The 16,663-nt window shown below is 32.3% G+C and overlaps 1 protein-coding gene across 7 annotated transcripts in view; it reads left to right on the plus strand.

Moving 5' to 3' along the window:
* Positions 1-16,663, plus strand: part of LOC118184470 (disks large 1 tumor suppressor protein-like) — a 711,253-nt gene that overhangs the window by 449,572 nt on the left and 245,018 nt on the right. For all 7 annotated transcript variants that reach the window (XM_085819058.1, XM_085819059.1, XM_085819060.1 and 4 more), the window contains one exon: positions 7,818-7,853. In XM_085819058.1, coding sequence (XP_085675184.1) covers positions 7,818-7,853 — 36 coding nt within the window. The remainder of the gene's footprint in view (positions 1-7,817; positions 7,854-16,663) is intronic.

The following is a 16,663-nucleotide window of genomic DNA, read 5'->3' on the forward strand; positions in this document are numbered from 1 at the left end:
TCTATCATTATATTTCGAAAGTAAAGTTAGTCATCGGAACGCTCCTACCCATGCATTTGGCATTTCGGATTCTGATCCAAGTGTAAAAGTTGCCCTCTGTACACGAATATCTCCTTTAACCAGTGGATCAGAGATTGAATATATTGCATCAGACATTCTTCCCTCAGTTTGAGTGCAACCTTAAAAGAGAACGCCGATATCACTGCGAAGAACTTTTTCGGAAAGATGTCGGTATTTTCATGCAGTCATAACCAATGGGAATTGTGGGATGAATTTAAGAAAAAGAATGAAAGATGTCTAATGTAGACGTGCCTTTTACTCACAGAGATAATGGATTTTCGCAGTCCTCTAAAATCGCAACACGTGTTCGATTTTTATTAAGCACTTTATCTGGACTTAAATAAAACTAATCTTTCTGAAGTTTTGGGTTGAAACGTTAAGTGAGTTTTTAGGTTAGTCTTTGAAAAATTCGATTGTTGGTTAAAAGCGCAAAGATGGAGCTTTTAAATATGAAATCTCTCTTTCTCTCTTTTCTAAAGTTATGTGGAATTTGAAGATTCGAATGTCTAATCTATAGTAGTTACACAGCCATTTAGTATGCTGCTTAAGAATCGTCAAAATACATTTAATTATAAGAAGTAGAAAAATTTTGAAGCAGAAGTAACACAATTGTGATTATCGTTCATATTAGTGTTAATTGTTATGTTTTCATTATTTAATGATACGAGTAAGCTGTTTAATTCTAGGAAAATATGTGTTTATGTGTGTGAAGCATTCTAAACACCATTATTATTTTCGTGCTTTTTTAACTTCTAGCTGCATTCGTAATTTCTGCAGTGAAAACCTGACAGAACAAATAATTGATGGATAAATCTGTCACAGTTTTTGTAACATCCACTTCTTCAAAAAGAAAGAGTAATTCATTTTTGTACAAAATGTTTCTCCCATGTTCTTTTTATTACTTTAGGTCACAAGCTTTATCCTCGCAAGCGTATAGTGTTCCAACACCACCTAATGCTTTTTTGATTAAAAGCGATTTTCATTGCCTGCTGTTTTCTCGCTTGTAATCGTGATCGTATTCTGGGAAAATGCCAGAAATAGTTTGCTCAAGCTGTTGAGTTTCAATAGTTTTTCCTTTTCTTACTTAGCGTGCGTAGCAATGAAGAAAATTATCTGTCGCATTCATGAAGTATGTGTTATGTGTGTATATATATCTATATACACGCACACATACATATCTCCCCTTCAAATAGAAAATGGTTTGGCGACAGAATAAAGCCTTTTTAGAAAAAAGCGTTAGCGAAACCAGGTAAATACAGTTTTGAAATAAATTATATAATTTTGATTTAAATCCTTTTTTGAAGTAACAAAACCTTGTAGATATCATTTTTAACAATAAATTCAAATTGAAAATTCTATTGAAATTTTGGAAGTGTGCAAGTTCAATTTTCTATTCAAGAATATGTAAGATAAAAAAAAAAATATGTAAATCAGCTTATAAGGTGTTTCTCCCGCCTTTTTAACATGCCTTCATGGTGTAGTGGTCTTCACGCTCAGCGCGTAATTGAGAGGTCCGCGGTTCGATTCCCGGCGAAGGCGTTGCTAATATTCTTCTGCTCCAAAAAATATACCTAACGTCTCTACGAGCTTTATAATTTAAATTAGCAACAGCTTCTTAATTCCTCATTTTTATGGGTATTTTCTCTCAGTAGTCTGAAAATAGTAATAACTGTAATAGACTGCGTCATTTCTAGATCTGTTTGTGTCATATGGCTCTTGTAACGCTGATGACTTAGCTAACTTAGAACCTGAACTAAAAATTTCAAGAACTGAAACCTTTCTCTTAATAAGCAGCCTAAGTCAAAACTTCCTAAATTGTAACTGCAAATGTCAATTGAAATAATGTTGAATATTTAATATTACTCGGCTGCTAAGTTTTCTCTTCAATTTGGATCTGTCTTCTACATCATCAGCATTTGCTACGTCTTTTACAGCACACACACACATATATATGAAACCAATAATTTATAATATATACCATCTCCAAGCAAGACAAATTAAATTAAAACCAAGAATTATTAAATTTTTTTATTCAGCTTTCTTTTGGAGATAGTATATAAAAGTTTTCTGAATATAAATTATTGATTATTACATTGCAGCTTTAGCGCAGGTAATAGGCATTCTTAATTTACCTTTATTTAGAATATATATATATATATGTCTGGTGCAAACGTTTGGAACAAAAAAGGGAGGTGCATAACTGGATGGTATAGCAGTATCATATACAAAATTTCGACTTCCTACTGTAGAGACATTAGGATTTTTTGGAAGCAGGAAAGATGAAAATTATGCAACGCCTTCTCCGGGAATCGAACCGCGGACCTCTGGAATACGCACCCTGCGTGCAGACCACCCCACCACGAAAGCATGCCAAGAAGATGGGAGAAATATCTTATATACTCCACTTTTTAAAGGGCGACTGGGATTTCTAGGGCATCCTATCGCCAAATCCTGAGTAGTGTGGAGAGTCATCATCCACCGCCCTTTTAGTTCGGACGCCACTGTAGAGACATTAGGTATTTTGGAAGCAGAAAAAAATAAAAAAATGAGCAGCCGTTTTCGCCGGAAATTAAACCACGGACCTCTGGAATACGCGCCCAGCGTGCGGACTACCACACCACGAAGGCATGCCAAGAAGGTGAGAAATACCTTATACTACGATTAATCGTTTTGAATTATGCGAGATACGTGCAGACGTACAAACAGACGTCGGAAAAAAATCCCTTCTGAATCCCTTCTAAATCATTTTACAATCCGTTTTGAAAAAGAGTCTTTTATTCTGTTCTTACGTACATATGTCACGGGGAGGGGGGAGGAATCTCTCAGTCTGTCAAATGGATTCAATGGATATAATCAAAATGGTTATTTTCGTTGAAATTTGGTACCCGAAAATGTTTTAGTCCCTTTATTTCATACAAGAAAGTAAAAATGTGTTTAATTATTTTTTTAAATTTCTCTGTGCTTTTTAAATGTCTCAGATATTCGAGTAACATTCATAAACGGATAATATTAGTACACTTTCTCATTGTCATATTTTTCCATGGCACATTTTGGCGTTAATATAAAGTTCTTTCGCTGTATACTAAAGGTTTTGTGACATTTATGGTTTGAATCCCCTGCAAATGTGTATTTAGTTTTTTATACTTTAAACATATTTGAAATTTTATCAATTCTTTTTTCTCAAGTTTAGTCTAATGGTAATAGCAAAATTGTTTTTAAGTGTTCAGTTGAAAAGTCCCAGGTCTCTCGGGTAAAATCTAGAGCTGAAAATGGCTAATCTTATAAAGTCTAACACTGAGAAAGACCTTCAAATGATTAGCCGATCTGTGGATGAAAAGGGAATCTTCTGAAGGGAAAATTAGAATTATTCCTACAGAGAATTCACAATAAGCCATAAGTTTAAATTTATGCGCATAAAAAAATGTTTATGTTACTCTTTTTTATGATATTCATTTTATTATGTTGGAGTGGGGCGAAATCAATACCTGGAGATACGCCCTTAATATTTTTAAAATATCCTTCTAATGATTTTCTTAAGAGCAGCTTCTTTAACATTAAAAATCAAATTCAACTTATAATGAATGATATTGCTAAAATCATTAGTATGCTTCATGTTTTCCTTTTCTTTCTAAAGAATATCAATAATATGTATAATCTTCTTATGCAATTTTGGTAATAATAAAACATTTTGGTCCATGCAACAATACCATATTGGCTGTGTCTAAGACAATATGTTTCATTGGTAAAGCTGAATTTTCGTCACCGTTTGATATAAAACGCTTCTTGTTATTTGCTATTTATATCTTCTCTGTAATATTGGCAATAAAAGCCCTGAAGACCATGAAACGTGCAAATAGCACTTATGTGTCACCTTAAATTTTCTATTAAATTCGAAATAGAGGTTAAATTAGGAGTAGCTTCTTACTTTGTACTTATAAAAGGGAAACTAAATTAAAGGCAAATAAACACCATTTGTCATGTCATTTGAGACTTATATGCCAATTCTGATTTATAATGGATTTTATTGCTGGGTTGCAATTTTCCGCACGAACGGGATGTAACTGTAGCCGTGTCTGATGTTCTTGATTTCTTTTGTTTTCTAACGGAGATGGATCGCAAATCTGCTGCGCATTGATTGATCATTTCCTATTCTTTAAGGAGATTGCGAATTTTTTTTCCCTTTATTCATCACGTTCGATATGATTTTCCAGGAAAAGACTGTTTTTTTATATGCGAAAATCGGACATGTTTATTTGTATAAAAAGTTATTTATTCTCTCCTTATATCAATATTTTAATCCACAAGAAAGACACTTTTCGTGCTCAAGTTTAATAATTCTCTTCATCTAAAATAAAGTTAAAAGAATTTTATTGGCTTTTGAATTGAAAACATTCACTTATGAATTAGCTACCGTACTCGGATGTTATACAAAATGCTAAATATTTGTTTTGCCTTTTTATATTGGAATTCATAAAATTCAATGCAATTTATGGTTTATTATTGATTTAATTCACTTAATGAAATGTTAGTAATATAAAGTATCTAATTTTATTTTTTATATCTAGGTTTTTATTTTGCATGCAGGAGATCTGTGTAAAGCATTCAAAATAATGAAAGTTTATCTTAAAAATTACTTACTGTCGAATTTTTATTTTACGCCGATATAGAAATAAATTGTTTACATCTTCACACGTATTATATTATAGTAAATCTCTCAATTTCGATCTGATCTCTGGTAGTTGCAAAACAATGTCCGACGATAGTTGGTATCATTCTACTTTATTTAAAATAATTTGATGTAAATATAGCCATAGTGTTGGTTTGTAGGTCTGAAGGCTGTTGGTTTTCATCTAATGACACTGATTCATCTAATAGCAGAGGGGAGGGGTGAATAACTGCTAAAGTTACGTGTTTTAACAAAAAAGGTCAAAAATAATATCTGCCTTTTCCATTTATATCTGTAGTCCTCATGTAATCCTTAGTATATTGTCCTAGAATCGTGTCTTTTTTACTGTTGAGATAAGTTCTGAAACGAATAGTGGGCAGCAGTAATAAGTGTTAACCTGACCAGGTATAACTTGCATGCAACCTTTTCTTGTTGTGTCAATATGCATAGTACGTTCTGAAAGTAAATATATGATCTCAGGTTTATTTTTTATTACCGCTTCATTATAAAAAAAGGAACAAAAGAAGTTAGTCTCTTCAAAATTGCTTTAATTTTTTGAAAAGATGTCTGCTACTGGAAGCGAATTTGGGTATTATACCCTGTGCTCCTAAATGTCCCACTGAAAATCCTGTTGGAGATGTTAGGTCAGTGCAGTGATATTCGGCCACTTATTTATTGTTTTTGAAGATGATCAGAGTTTAATTGAAAGTACTTTACTGAAAGCGAAGAGTTTCAACGAATAGTGACTACCTATCTCATTATATGGACAGCAGAACTGTGAACGAGGATATACAAAAACTTGTATCCCAGTATAAAGAAATACCTTAGTAACCATGACAGCCTATTTTTAATAGCAACGTAAAGCCTGTGCTTTGAAAATAAAAGATTTTTGTCGAACTAATTAATAAAAGTTAATTTTTGTTTTAATTTGTCTTCTTCCTGACGTATACTTATTTTTATATACCTATTTTAAGGCCATTTTCAGGATTTGTTATAAATAGTAATCATAGAACTGAGAGCTGACTTTAATGATCCTCCCGTTTCTTGCGGGCGCTTGCAAAATACTCGACAGCTTTTTTTTGCATTTTAAGCCATGAAATTCAATTACAAATATTTTTATTAGTAAATGAGTTCAAAATACAGCGCATGTGTAAGTTCTTGTCATAATCAGTTAGTACAGAAGAGAGCAAATGAGAATATTAAGAAAAATGTATATTCTTATTGGAGGATAGAGGGAGGATGAATGTGTCTTGGACCTATATGCAAGAATGTGTGTATGTATTTTTTTTTTTTTTTTTTTTTTTTTTTTAATTGTGGTCTAAAAGCAAAGGGTTTTGAATTTGATAATGTACCTGCGCCAATTGTGTATGAAAAGGTAATCTGCCATTTCTTAGAGCCATTCTACCATTTTCTCTACTGTCTTTTTCGTAGTGTCCATATTATCCGAAGAATTAAATAATGTAAAGTGAATAAAAAACTATCATACAGTTTTACACGAGAAATAAATTTATCTTTAATTAATGTCGTGAAAACATTATACCTAACCTGTATAGGTGGGTTCTACGAACCATAAATCAAACTACAAATTTTGAGAACCCTTTTCAAATTTAAGAATAGTTTTTCATGGAAGTCCTTGGTAATTTTATTTTAGTTAAGCGTGTGATCAGTATTTTCACTAATAAGAGTTATGATATATGATATTCTGCAGGAATGCAAGAAAAATAATTCAGTAAAACTCTAAGCTGGAACCCGTTACCACCCGGAGGTTAAATATCCTTTGCTGAATGGTATATATATATATATATATATATATATATATTTTTCCTCAAAAATAAAGATTTGCTTGGCCACATTCATTCGCGCAGCAATTTGGTATCGTAATGTAACGCTGAAAAGCGTAGGAGTTTGGGTTGAAAGTTATAATGATATGTTTGATATCTTTGTTGATATCGATGTTTTGTTATTGTGACTTATCTCACTCTCACTCGTCTGACAATAACATCAGAACAATTCTACGAAATACATCATGGAGCAAGATTGCGCCCGTCTTTAGCAAGAGCCTTGAGCACCATATGGGTGATAGGGCCACTTCTCTCACACCCCGTTTTGATAGAGATCACCCCGATAGAACGGGTCCGAGGGTCTCCCACTCCTCTTTCCTACCAGCAACCTCTCGTGAGGACTTTCGGCTTGCCATATATTTAGAGTGTCCCCATGCCACAAACACACTCTACATTTACAAACATCCATGCCTTTTGGGGGATTCGAATCCGGGCCTTTCGGCACTCAGCGTCGCTAACCACTGTTCTGTTGGGGCAGCTATTTTTTTTTTTTTTTTTTTCCTTTGCGTACATTGTATGTTTTTTAAGTTAATCAGGACCATAAGAAGAATCAGATTACTTTATGAGAAAATTTACTTTGAAAGATTTTTGGTGAATGCTAGAATTTTTAACATGTCTTTCGAAGCTGTATAACCAAGGCAGAATAACGCAGGCTATCGTATTACTGTTTGCACAGACCGACTCATAAATTTCAGAATTATGCTTGTTGAACTAAAAATCAAATTAATGGTAGTTTTTTTATAAAATATCAGGTAGATTCTGTCTAGTTTCTAAAAGCTGTTCTTTATTTTAAATGTTTAATTTGATAAATTTCGGAGATATAATTTTATATATTTCGTAAATCCATTTTCTTTATTTTTTTAAAATTTATTCTTTTATTATTATTTTATGTATGTATCAGTGTGCAGCTACATCCATTAGATGCATGCTGACCATGTTTGAAAATCTTAAAAATAGCCAGATGATTCATGTGCTTAATGAAATGTTATTTTTGTTGTACTGCTGAACATATTTTTAATTATTTTATCTCCTTTGTTTAATAAATATTGAAATGAAATGGATGAAAAATAGATTTCATAATCCTAATCACTAGCCATGGTTGTAACACGCAATTTACAAGCAGTGCAAGTGTTTATGTATTTTGTATTGAATTATTATATGCCAAAGTTAGGATCAAGTTTTTAAATTTTATATATATCATGTTCTTCATCCAACGATATTTTGATAATTTTTCTCGTTTTTTTTTTCAGAGCAATGATAGTTGGCAAGCTCAAGATAATGATCAGGTAAAATATTTCCTGTATTTTTTATTGTTTGTTTCATATAATACCTTTTTCAGTTTCATTAATTTATAGCCTTTTGATATATGTTGCAGTATTAGTCTATCTGAATATCAGTTCAGATTTTAGTTAATGCTAGAATTTTAGCACTTTATCATTCCGTCAGAAATTCAGTAGAGAGTACATTAATCTGGTGCCTGTGATTAGTTTTGAAGTGTGCCCAAACTGAGCTTGTCAAAACAAATATGAGACATTGAACAGTCAGAAAACGAAATTATTATTATTTACATTGTAACCGCTTCCTTTTTTTTTTTTTTTTTTAACACCGAACAGCAAAAAAAATTATTTGGTATATAATTCTTTTGTCTAGCATTGATATTTTTAGAGGTCATAAATGTAGTATATTATTTCTCTGAACTTGGCGTGTTATTTTCATTAAAATTGATAATTATGAAGTCACAGTTTTTGTACTGTGTCTCTATTAGTGCATATCTTACTGGCTTTATCTTTAAAGTGAACCTGTTTTTAATTTTTGGTAAATTATGAAAGCATAGTTAATTTTTAAGCACGCATTTCGAAAGGTACTAAAAATTAACAAAATATTCTATGCATTAACCTTAATAATATGGGACAATCTAAAAATGTTACTTGCAAATAAAGGGAAAGCACCCTTTTATTCGATAGCGCCTGCACTGAATATTCTGCTTGCGAATTCAACGTTTTTGTAACCCTAATAGCAGTCTCAGTGTACCGATAACGTGATCAATTTCGAGTGCATTATTTCGTCTGAGATGTGTGTAACGTTATTCACTTTTAATAACAAAATTCGAACTGTCCTGCATATAGCCAGTGTAAAATTTTTATGACTGAAAAAAGATAAGTGCATATCGCTTATGAAATCGTAAATAGGAGCTTTGTAATCTTTTCGATTTAAATTGCATGAGGTGGCAGCCATTATACAAGTATTATCCACAGAACCGTTATTTACGAGACTCATGTGTAGACGATTCGTAGATTTTTGAAAATAGTGTAGAACTTTCTTCACTTTTGGATAAAAAATCATTAATAACTTGAAAATATAACAGGAACAGTACTTTGATTGAAAAAGAATGTTTTCTAAATGAATATAAATAAGATGTACGTTGCGTATCGTTTTTCGAAGCATCGAGACAATTGTTTTAGCTATTGAATGTAATATGATAATTCAAAAGAAATTTAATATAGTTTATTTTTAATTATTAATTAATTAGCTTTCAATAAAGGCTATAGTTTTATATAAAAAAAGGGAAAGAAGTTTATATTTCGAGGTAAAACGCGAAGTGAAGAAATAACTGAGGCGAGCAAACCAAAGTTTTGTACATTCTATGCAAATTTTTTCACACTCATGTGAAAAGATTTGCAAGTAATGGAAATTGTTATTATTTTAAATTTTCCTTTGCAAAACGATTATAAATAAGAGAAGTGTACATCTGACCTTTTAAAATGTAGTTAAAATGTCTGTGCGCTGTTAAACCACAGCAATATTGGCATCACATGTCATTGTTATTCTTTGAGTTCGAATGGTGCAAACACCCGAATATCTGGTGTGTGGCGATTATTTCCATCGAGTAAATAGTTACTTTAGAATTTATTGCGAAGTAGCAGAGGTGTTTTCAATTTCTAAAGAATGACGAAGGTTCAAAGCATAAAAATACCGTGATCACATGGCATTTCTTTTACGAACGAAGCATGTAAAGCGAGCTGTTGAACTGGTATTGTTATTCTTTGAGAGTAGAATAATTAAAAATATCCCGGCTTAAAGCAAATGGTTAAACCTAAATTAAACAGCTTAAGTTAAACTCAGCTTAAATTAAGTTATTACTTATGTTATAATTTTACCTCAGATAAGGCAGCTATTGTACACGATTTTTGACTTGAATTGTGATTAAATAGAAGTTAATGAAGAGAGCACACATTTTCCAAAAAGCTCAGGTATGCAGTTTGTCAAGACTGTGAAATCCTTACAAAACAATCTCAAACCCCGATTGCTTAGTGTGTACTTGTATGCAGTCTGAATATCTACTAGAGATAACATAATAATAATAATTTTAGTATTTCAGATACAACTTGCGAATTATCGGGCTACTTTAAAAACACATATGATTGCACTAGAATGGATTGCATTGGATTATTAAATTTAAAGCATAAGCTGAGCATTTTCCATTAAACTCCATACCATGAGTTGGAATATGGATTGCTCATACTTCTCTTTTCCATAGCATCAAAAATATGACCGAACTGACAGATTTTAAGCACATTCATGCAGCTAAGATCTTACAGTCATATGTATGTTTTGTTCGGAATAGGAATTCAGCCCCAAAATTGTGTGTAGCGAGGTTCCGTTAAATACCGTACCGTCCTCTGTGGATGTCAGACGATCGTAAATTTGAATGTAATTTTGTTTGAATGTTTCAGTGATTAATTCAAATTTATTTATTTATTTATTTATTTAATTTGGTAAAATAATAAAGACTTATTAAATATAAAAATCATATATTAAAATTCTGAGACAGAAATATAAAAATTTCTTTCAAAGTAATTGAAAAAAATAATAGAAACCTATTAAAAATATATTATTAAAAATATTCTTTTAAAATATTTATTATAAGAATTTAAAAAGAATAAGGTTAAATTAAGTTTAAATAATTCTTTCTTTGGTTTATGAATTATTTTTGCACTTAGCTTTATTTAAAATTTACATATATTTTACATTTTATAAAATTATATATATATATATATATATATATATATATATAATTATTATTATAAATTTTAAATTGTTGCATTTAAAATTATAAATGCGACGATTACCTGTAAATTTTGACTCTTTGAAATCAAATTTGATTTAAGGACTTCGAAAGCTCTTTTCCACAAAATCTTCCACAATTCTTAAATCAGATGTGATTGACATGTAGAGGTGCTAAGACTGGAAACAGATAAAAATTTGCCGTTTTTGATTCTAACATCTTAACTTCATAAAATTGCTTCCGAATGCTGCAGTATACAGCTAAAGAATAAAATAAAGCACGTTATATCAGTTATTTATGCATTTCTTGCTTTCAGGAAAAACTATGAAAGGCTAAAATCGAAATTTTTGAATTTATAGCCTATGCAAATAACGCAAGAGAAGGACAGAAAATTTCTTAGTGCATTTTGGTGAAAACTAGTTACGGACAAATAGTATAATGCTGGCCGCCTTATCAGGGTTCAGTTTTAGACATATAACTTATAAGAAATAATGTTAATACATCTGCATCATGAGCGTTCTTTGCACACCAGTGCTTCTTATGCTAATTACATATAAGTTTGATGTGTGTCCCTTCCCATCTCGGGAGAATGGGAGGAATGCTGGAATTTTTATTGTTTTCCTTTTGTGAAGTTATTGCTAAAAAACAATTCTTGCAATTGTATCCAGTTTTCTAGAACCTCTGGGGGAAAATGTCACTGTTTGTCATGTTCTTCGTTTCATTTTTTCAAATACGTGTTAAAAAAGAAATCGTACATTTTGTGTTAGGTAAATTATAATTATTGTGTCACACTTTTTTTATCCCTGTAGTGAAATCATTAAATGCTGGCAGTAATACAAAAAGTAGAATTGCAGCATTTCAGGTAAACAAAATTATCATTCATGCTCTGAAATTAAATAAGTGGTAGCAAAAGTATAAGCATTGCTTAACGTGATGTAATAATATGTAAGAAAAAAATGATTTTTGGACTTGCCTTTTTTAAAAAGAAATGATTGGATTATAGCCAGAAGAGAATAATTTTTAATTCTATTAAATGTAAATTTTAAACAAGAGTTTCAGTACTGCCTTTCTTAAAAGTCCTATTTTCTCACAATTCTCTACTTTGAATTCTTCTTTTGTATCTGTATTGTTTGGTTAATGACTAGTAATATATTTTTGAAAGAGAATGCCTCATACGCTTTCCTGGAGATTCAGATTTTAGCCTATGGCTTATACTGTGGTTTCAATAACCTGTTTTTGGAATTATTCTGTAGTGGAAGATAATGGTATATAATTTTAATCATGTATCTGACCATGTATGAGTCATGGATTGAATGGAATTAAGAAGTATTAAAATATGCTGTATAGAATTCGTGTTACTTGAAGTTATGGAAACACTTGTTTAGCGGTGTCGACCGAAAACATCGCGACAAATACATCGCGGACGAAACACGCAAGGCGCTAGGCGAAACCCTCGTCATACGTAACATCGTGGGAGAAAAGAAACCAAGGGAAAAACATCTAATTGGAAAACATCTATGTCTTGTGGTAAGTTCAAATATATCGTGGTAGAAAACGTCACGAAAATATCGCGGGAAAAAATTAAGCGCCCGCAAGCCATCGCACGATGAAAACATCGCAGACATAAGTAATAATTTTAAAATTCGCACATTCGCATGAACGCAGGAAGGAATGAATGAACTATTAAATTTTTGCAGAAAAAATTAGAAGGAATTTTAAGCATTCAGAAGCTGAAAATGGGTAGAAAAATAATGCTAGGCGTAGTTGATAGAATTTGAAGTTGATGAATTTTCTAGTAGTTGATAGAATTTGAAATTTGTATAGATAAACAATAAAGACCATTAATTAATTAATCTCTTGTATAAAGTTTTAATTTCGTTTAATATTGCCATTCGCTATCGGACACCTTCACTGTTTCATGGCTTAATAAACATTTAAGTAATTTTTTTCGGTTATCCGCCTAGTCATTCTATCCTTTACCAGCTTGGAATTTCAGTTTGGTTCGATCAGAAGTTACCCATCATATATTCGCAATTTTTCGTTTAAAAATAGCTCTTTTTTAATTTTAATAATAATAATAATAATATTTTCACACATCGTTTAATTATCTGTTTAAAATATTTGTTATTTGCTTGTAAGACTTCTTGTGATGCAAAACAAAAAACTTTTTTACCCTTTGCTTGAATGAACTCATTTAAAGAGGTATTTTAATCTAAGGGTAGAGAAATATTTTGAGAAACATTTTTTATTTATTTAGAGAAATATGGTTATATGTAACACTAATTTTTTTAACCCAGTTATAAGTTTAGCATCTGTGAATTTCAGTTTTAAGACTTGGAGAATTAGTACGTTTTTCATTTTGGGTTTTCGTTTGTAATATAATTTATTTCCCATAATATATGTTTTACCATCACCTTGGTTTCACTGGTCTACCGATTTTCATGTAATTTTATACTTATTTGGAATTAATCATATACAAAATTTGATTTGTATTGCATAAAAGAAATTATCTCGATAGCAAACCTATAGCTAAACGTATTGTAGCTGTGTTTCTTGTTAGCGAAGTTTAGGAAAGTTCAGAAATTTATGAATCTTTTTAGAGAATCATTCTTTTCATGTCCCTGTAATGGTTTGCTTTGATTTACTAGTAAAGTAAGTTACTTTACGAGTGTAACTTCCTAAAATAAGGTAAGACTTAGCTCTTTTACGTATTAGTTTTATCATATATCTTAGAATAACTCTTGCCATTTCATCTTCTGCTTGAGTATGCCCTAAGGTAATTCTTACAAACGCGTTATCCTTTCCATCGAAGTTTGATGTCTTATTTAACGATGCAGAGTTTCTGAGCGTGTTGTTAATATTCTAGATATGCGTTTCGTTCAGAACATTTTCTAACAGATTTAGTTTTGTAATGCAAGAGCCACAAAATGCTGTGCTTGCTTAGAGAAAGTTTGTTAAGCAAATATTGAAGCATGTACTAAAATATTAAGATAATTATCCAGCAAATGTGTAAGTATTTCCATAAAGTAAACGAGCGTTTTGGAAGCATTTTGTCAATAAAATCATTTTATCTTCTTTCTAATAGATTTTATGACGAATAAAATAAATCAAATAAATTTATAAAAATAATTCTACCTATTCTAACAGATGTTATGTCAAACGTTGTTACTTATATCTAGGTGAGTAACCTTTCAGTTACAATAATAATAGAATAAACTCTAAAAATAGTATAAACTCTGTGTTTGCATAGCTCTGATTTTCTTGGGAAACGCAGTTTGAGCAACATTTGTGCATCCTGCATTTTTCATGGGTGTGGATTATGTTATATTTACACTGGAGTGAAAAACTAAAGGATCACCGTAAAAATGAATAACTTGCGTTTAAATGGAAGGCTTTGCATCAAATTTAACACAAACACTAGGGCAGAATTGCTTTATCCGCTTAGAAATGTTAGGAATTAAAAGGTTTATATAAGAGTACACAAATTACAAATTAGGATTTAATTATTATATCTTTGAACTACGCGTCACGAAGAAAACATTTACATCATTTTTGGAGATTGGAATTAATAGGAAACGAACAAAAGTGAGTTCAGTTGTATATGATTCCCAACTGTATACACCAAAATATCTTCTGCAGACTAGAATGAAAAGGGAATTAGATTATTACCAAGGACCGTAATCGGACCATAATCGCCTTAGGAGATCATTCCTGACATCGACTTCCATGATTCGACAATGATTCATGATTTCCATGAATTCATGGCAGTAAGGTAGATAAAGTTATTTGAACACGGCAGAGTGCACGAGGGTTATCTGCCTAAAGAAACGGATGACTTTCAAAAGAAACTGGCTAATATGCACGTAAGTGGAGAAAACCTCTAAAACACCCTTGCAACTAGCCTGTTTACGGGTTTCGAGTTACCAATGTTCAGTGGTCTTAACCACATGGCCACTGTTGGGCTAATATCGATTAGCAACAAATGGTTGAGAAAATAAAAGTCTGCTTGCCATCTTGCTGCGTCTGTGTGCAGCATATGTTGTATGGAAAGGGGGGAGGATCTGTTTCTTGAATGCCTGTTATTTATATTCCCTGATTGGTGTAGTGGTTTGTAATACTGTTTGCCATACCTTTGGGTCCAGGTTTGAATTTCGGAGAAGACGGGAATATTTGTAAGTATATAGTATCTATGAGGCTTCAGGGGACTTAAAATACTGACGAGCCGGAAGTCCTTTCGAGTGGTTTGCTGGTAGGGGAAGAAGGGTGGAAAATTTTCGGGCGTTCTCCATCAAAATTGAGGCGCGGCTGTGCAATTAAGTACGGTGAGACTAAACTCTTACAATCAATGACGGAATTTGGAATCCCACTTCTTCCTTCCTGTCCTACCGCCAGGCTGCACATTTGAAACGATATAGAGTGTATCGTAACTGAAATCCTGAAATCCGCTGAGTTGGCTTCCGTCCCAGAGTATTACATAATCCATACAGAATTGGATACCAACTCAGCAGTTTTTAAGGTCCTTGAAGATATTAAAGCACTCTGTTTATTAGGAAGCCGAATCTCTTACCCATCCTGCATAATAAAATAAATAGTGTATCGTGACTGGAATTCTGGGGACTTGAGTTTAGTTTTCTTCATAGGTGAGTTTAACTTTTGTTTCAAATGTTATCCTAGATTTATGTGAAATCTGGCAAAAAGAGAGAGACATTTTCCAGTAACTATTTAGAGCGTTTATTTAAAAGTAAGAAAGTCATGGTTTTGTATAAGATGTTGCCAACTCTCTTGCTTTTCTGTCAAATGAATTCTTTAAATGCTTAGAAATCTGACCTTAGATTTATATGTAAAATTTTTTAGAAGAATTGTAAGAGAAATTTTGTTTTAATGGCCGTGTGATCTTATAGCGATACTCGTATCTGAATATTTTAAAAGTATTCAGATAATGTAATCGTGTGCCATTTCTCCGATTTAAGCATCGTTGAGATGCTTAGCTTACGAAATTTCAGAACTTCAGCATGCTAAGATCTTTTGGGATCTAATAAGTTTGCTTAAGTGGAGCTTGTTTGAGCAAACTCTTTTCAGGTTTTTATGCGCAAAATGAAAAGTTGTTGCTTGTGTTGTATTTGAGTCATTATAAATTAAATCTATAATTAAATTTTTGCTTTGAGTTTGTGCATTTTTTTAAAGCTATTTATTTATTTGTGGCTTGTATTCATAAATTAATGATAATTTTAAAATAGTATAAAATTTAATCTTGTATTTCATGATTAATGAAATGAATGACACTGCTGGCCACCGTAAATGTATGTACACTGCTGGCCACCGTAAATGCAACACCCTGAAGGAAGCATGCAAATAACATGAAATTTACAACATGCATTAGCGGAAATGAGATATGCAAATGGTTAGAATTTCAACGCAGAAGCAAATCACGCGCACCTGTGGCGCCACTTCAAAGCGCTATTTAAGGCTTGGAGTTTTCGACGATTTCAAGTTCGGCAATTGTGGTTTTGTTTTTTTTTTTTTTTTTTTTTTTTTTTTGTTGTTGTTGTTTTAAAAAAACGATCAGTTATGACTCGTAGTAAACACCGATCATCGTTTGATCAAATATCCGAGTTCGACAGAGGAAGGATAGTGGCCTACCGAGAGTGTGGAGGGTACGACGGACTGACGGGTTCGATCGTATCCACCTCAGTGCACCACTTCAGTCTGTAACGCATCATCCATTATCTGCGCTTACCATTCGACGCCGTTTACAGCAGAGTGGTCTGTCCGCAAGACGTCCATTGCTTCGTCTACCCTTGACCCAGACGTCTTCGCCTCCAATGGTGCGATGAAAGAACGATGTGGACGGCAGAAGGAAATGAAATTGTCTTTACTGATGAGTTACGCTTCTGTCTGCAACATCACAATTGTCGGATTAGAGTCTGGAGACACTGTGGAGAGAGGATGCTGAACAGCTGAGTTATGCACCGCCACACTGGTCCTGCACCGGGTATTATGGTATGGGGAGATATTGGATATCACTTTCGC

The sequence above is a fragment of the Stegodyphus dumicola genome, chromosome 6, assembly GCF_044657685.1.
Source record: "Stegodyphus dumicola isolate Sdum_Otavi_A_Nest chromosome 6, ASM4465768v1".
Classification (NCBI taxonomy): domain Eukaryota; kingdom Metazoa; phylum Arthropoda; class Arachnida; order Araneae; family Eresidae; genus Stegodyphus; species Stegodyphus dumicola.